The sequence below is a fragment of the Monoraphidium neglectum genome (genome assembly GCF_000611645.1).
Source record: "Monoraphidium neglectum strain SAG 48.87 unplaced genomic scaffold scaffold01759, whole genome shotgun sequence".
NCBI lineage: Eukaryota > Viridiplantae > Chlorophyta > Chlorophyceae > Sphaeropleales > Selenastraceae > Monoraphidium > Monoraphidium neglectum.
In genome coordinates, this window is record NW_014011869.1 from 7,652 (window position 1) to 12,260 (window position 4,609).

The window sequence follows — 4,609 nt, forward strand, 5'->3', positions numbered from 1 at the left end:
CTGGAACCCTCAACGCCCTGAGCATTTTCCGCCAGGAGGCCCACCCCTCGCTCATGGGGATAGGGACCTGCAAGGAGGGGTTCAGCCTCTTCGGCCTGCTCAACAGATGCGTGACGAAGATGGTGCGCACGCGGGTGGCGACCGCAGGCGCACGTGCCGAGGCGGGGGCCTCATGATGACATGCACGTAGGCAGCGCCACCTGAGGCGCTATGGCTTTGTCACTTGGACCTCGATCAAGACCATCTGCTTTGGCAAAGCACTGCTGCTTTGGTAGTCATGATTTGTACACAGTACTGCCTCCAACACACAGCTTGTGTGTGCACACACACAAGTACACACACATGAACACACATGCACACGCATGCAAATCCTGCAAAACCAGGGCAAGTCGCTGCTGCGCCAGTGGTGCCTGTCCCCGGTGGCTGACCTGGCGGTGCTGTCGGATCGCCATGACAGCCTGGAGGCCCTCATGACGGCACCAGACCTGGCGGGCAGCATGCGGGCCACGCTGAAAAAGGTGGGGGCTGCTTGGGTCCATGGCCCGCCGAGCCTGGGAATGACAGAGAGGGGTTGGGAGGGAAGGCTGTGCTCTCAAGAGGCCAAATGTGTCGGCCTATCTCACTGATATGGTTTGGCGCTGCGGCGTCGACTGGCCCAGCCTCGCCGCCAACCTGCCTGCCCCCGACAACACACCCCTACCAATCTCTCCGACGCGACTCGCTGGCGGGGCCACGCCGGATGCCGCCCCGTTGATGATCGCAGGTCCAGGACGCTCCGCGCCTGCTCGCCCGCCTGCAGGCGCAGCAGGGCCGCCCCGAGCCCGCCGCGTTCCGGCAGCTTCACGCCAGCATCGGGCAGCTGCTCGCCCTGCGGCGGCTCGCCGCGACGCTCGCGCCGCGCGCGGCGGCGGAGGTGGCGGCGGCGGCGGCGGCGGCAGGTGCCGACAGGGCCGGCGGCCCCGGTAGAGGCGGCGACGGTCTTGGCGCTGGGGGGGCGGGGCTGTGGGGCGGCACTGCCTCGGGCGGCGGCGGCGGCATCACAGGGGGCGGGGCAGCGATCTGGCCTGAGCCCAGCAACAGCGGTGGCGGCAATCTTGGGGGGGCCGCGGATGGCGGGGGCCTTGCAGGGCCGGCCCACAGCGACGTCTTCCGTGCCGACGCATCGCCCTCTGGCCTGCCCGGCTGGGGCGCCAACGGAGGTCGGGGCGACCGCGTCCGCGATCGCGGCGGCGAGACCCGTCAGGGCGGCGGCGGCGGCGGCGGCGGCGGCGGCGGCGGCGGCGGCGGCGGCGGCACGGTTTGGGACCGGCTGGGCATATGCAGGAAGCTGCTCGCCTCCATATCGGACGACCTGCCGGCTTGTGAGCGCGGCTGTGCTTGTTGGGGGGATGGCACGCGGTGGTCGATTGCTGGCCGCACAGGAGCGCCCCCATGGCTCACGTGAGCTCGTCTGAACCCTCGGGTGGAAACCTGCTTGCCACCCACACCGCCCGCTGCCTTGCAAACGACCCTGCTAGGTGCTCCGTCTCTCAGACTGCACACCCCCTCCGCCCCCCCGCCCTCCACCCCCAGGCCAGGGCCTGCTGTGTGACGTCATCGACCTGGACAGGTGCACCCCCGCGGACGGCCAGGAGGCGGCTGTGGTGCACCGCGGAGTGTGCGGCCAGCTTGACCGGCTGAGGGACGCGTACGCCGCCCTGCCAGACCTGCTGACACAGGTGGCAGCCGGTGTCGCTCGGCGATGCACGTTCTGGTCACAGCTGCCACGCCTGCTGCTGCCTGCAAACCGCGCACCTGCCTCGTTGGCCCGGCAGCCCCTCCGCCCCTGCCGGAGTCCTGCGCGCCATAGCAGGCTCAGGCATCTGTGACACGCAGCCGTCAGGGGACTTCCCTGCGCAGCTGGGCCGCACGCGCCCGTCTCCTCTATTCCGCCTCACTGAATCTCCACGGCTGCAGCCGCGGCGACCGAGCCCCAACTGCCGCTCAGGGAGGGTTAGGGAGCTTGCCCCACCCAGGTCTCCACCCGCACTCTCCTCCCTCTGGAGGAAAGTGCTCTCCCCCCCTCACCAACGCTGACATTACCCCACCTCAACCCTCCCTTCTCCTCATCAAAGGTGGTGGAGCAGGAGCTGCGCCGCATACCTCCCGGTGTGGCGCGACGCTACACCGAGCAGCTCTGGAGCATCACATACATCCCACAGGCGGGGGGGGAGGGGGAGGATGGGAGTGGAGGGAGCAGGGGCGGTTGAGTGGAAGAAGACCCAGGGGCTGCCGGTTGACAAGGGGGTGCCACAGCATCCCCTTGCGCGCGTGCGCTGACAGGCCGTTGTGGCTGCATGCAGGCTTGTCTGGCAGCACACACGGCAAATTATATCAGCCATCAAATCACCCGTTTGTGTCGCCTTGGGCGTAGCGCCGTGGCCGTCCCTTGATCGTACACCGCGTGACACGTGCGCAGGTGGGTTACGTCATGCAGGTCACCGGGCGCCAGCTCAGCGAGGAGCTGCTGGAGCTGCTGCCGGACTACGAGCTTATGTGGGGCCAGCATGATGTTGTCAGCGCTGATGGCACCGCTGCAATCGGGGCAGATGGCAACCAGCAGCAGCAGGGTCAACGTGGAGCAGCAGGTGGTGGCGTTGGTGGTGGGGGTGGCAGTGGCTTCACCGCATTCTACAAGACTAGAAGCTGCACACGGCTGAGCTCTGAGTTTGGTGATTTGATGTACAAGATGAGAGACCTGGAGGTGAGCCAGTGTGGGTGCTGCACCGTGAGGGTGGTCGGATGGAGGGGTGGGCCGGCCGGCGGAGTACTTTGAGGGGCTGCGAGCTTAGTAGGCGACTGCAACCAACACGGCGGCATGGAGCTGTGCTAGGGCAGTGCTTACTTGACCCCAACACAATCAAGTTGGTGTGTTCAGGACAGCAGGCCCTCTGAATTGTCTGAGGTGCCCTCCACTCAAAGTGCCACACCCTTTACTAAAAACACGTTCAAACTGATTATGCCGCAGCCTCCAATCGTCCCGCACGCGCCGCTATCACGGGCCCCACAGCCACCTGGCACCGCGCGATCCTTGTTCTTCAACCCAACGCCTTTTCCCCACCCACCAACCCCCTCGCCCACCTATAAACCTGCACCTGCACAGCGGACCCCGCGACAGCTTCCAGCCATTCTCCCAGCTGCGCTCTCCAGCTCCTCTCTGACCCTGTTGCCTTGGCCCCTTGCTCCTGCTCAACCCCTTCCCCGCCCCTCACGTGCCACCCTCACTGCAGTCCAGCATCTGCACGGAGCTGATCAGGCGCCTGCTCGCCTTCCGCGCCGCGCTCAACGCGGCGTCCGGGGCGGCTGCCGAGCTGGACTGCCTGCTGGCGCTGGCTGATGTGGCGCGGGACAACGGGTACTGCAGGCCGGTGCTGGTGGAGGAGCCCGTGCTGGAGATTGTGGGGGGTGAGGCCCGGGAGTTTGGGGCTGACACTCCAGGGCTGGATGGGTATTAGTTAAGGCGTTGGATTGAGGTCCAAGCTTTGCAGAAGGTCCAGGGTTGGGCTGCTTAGCAGGTGCATGCAGGGGAGAGTCGCAGGTGGCGAAGACACGAAGGTTGGGCGTGGCATGCCGAGCATGCTGAATTTGCATGGTGTGTGTGTGTGTGTGTGTGTGTGTGTGTGTGTGTGTGTGTGAGAGAGTGTGTGTGTGCGCGCGCGTCAGGTAGGTTGTTGCGTGGTGGCATTGCAAGCCCAGCCACTTTATCTGGAGTGGGTAACCCCCCAAACACATGTCGCGCAGACAACGGGAACTGCATGTGCCTGTTCAGCTCCGGCCCACTGCAAGTGGCTCGCCTTGCCTTACAGCTGGCGCGCAGCTGCACCCCTTTATTCCTCCGCCCCACCGCGCCTTGCTGCGCTGACACGCCCCCATTGACCCCAACCCCCAGGCCGCCACCCCCTGGCTGAGCTCATCGCGGGGCCCTCTGGCTTTGTGCCCAACGACACGGCCATGCCCCTGGCCGGCCCCCGTGTCCACGTGGTGACGGGGCCCAACGCCAGCGGGAAGAGCTGCTACAGCAAGCAGGTGCAGCTTTGTGTGAGAGTGTGTGTGTATGTGCGTGCGTGTTTGAATGAGCGTGAGCGTGTGTGCGCATGTGTGCGCATGTGTGTGTGTGTGTGTGTGTGTGTGTGTGTGTGTGTGTGTGTGTGTGCGTGCGCGCCTGCATGTGTGTCGTGTGTGGGTCTGTTTGGCCAGGGTGTGGTAATTGGGAGTGGGAGTGCAGGGATGGGTGAGGTGGTTGGTTGTGTTGAGCTTGGGTAGGAGTGTGTTTGGGTAATAGATTGTGGTCTTGGGTGTCATGTGGCTTGTGAAAAAGTCATTGGGTGTCGAAGTGCGTGTTTGTGCACGTGTGGGTGTCAAAGGGACGGGGGCAAGGTCATGCAGGGGGTTGTGCATAGTGCGGGCGGCGCCCTGTCACCGAACTCAAGAAATCCCGCGTGACAGGCACCGCGCCCGTCCACCCGCAGCCCTGCTTGCCCTTACCAGTCCTGGCAGTTCCCCCTCAACATCAACTCCCCTCCGTGCTCCCCTGTGTCTTTCCGATTACAAATGCCCACCCCTCCCCACC

At 65.3% G+C, this 4,609-nt stretch overlaps 1 protein-coding gene across 1 annotated transcript; it reads left to right on the forward strand.

The window, feature by feature from the left end:
• Positions 1-53: 53 nt before the first annotated feature.
• Positions 54-4,302, forward strand: MNEG_8927 (DNA mismatch repair protein MSH5; the record flags this gene model as incomplete). Its single annotated transcript, XM_014042604.1, has 8 exons — positions 54-122; positions 384-518; positions 764-938; positions 1,573-1,718; positions 2,459-2,743; positions 3,270-3,444; positions 3,929-4,065; positions 4,237-4,302. 8 exons carry the CDS (start codon positions 54-56, stop codon positions 4,300-4,302), a joined length of 1,188 nt encoding a protein of 395 aa, XP_013898058.1.
• Between the last annotated feature and the right edge of the window lie 307 nt (positions 4,303-4,609).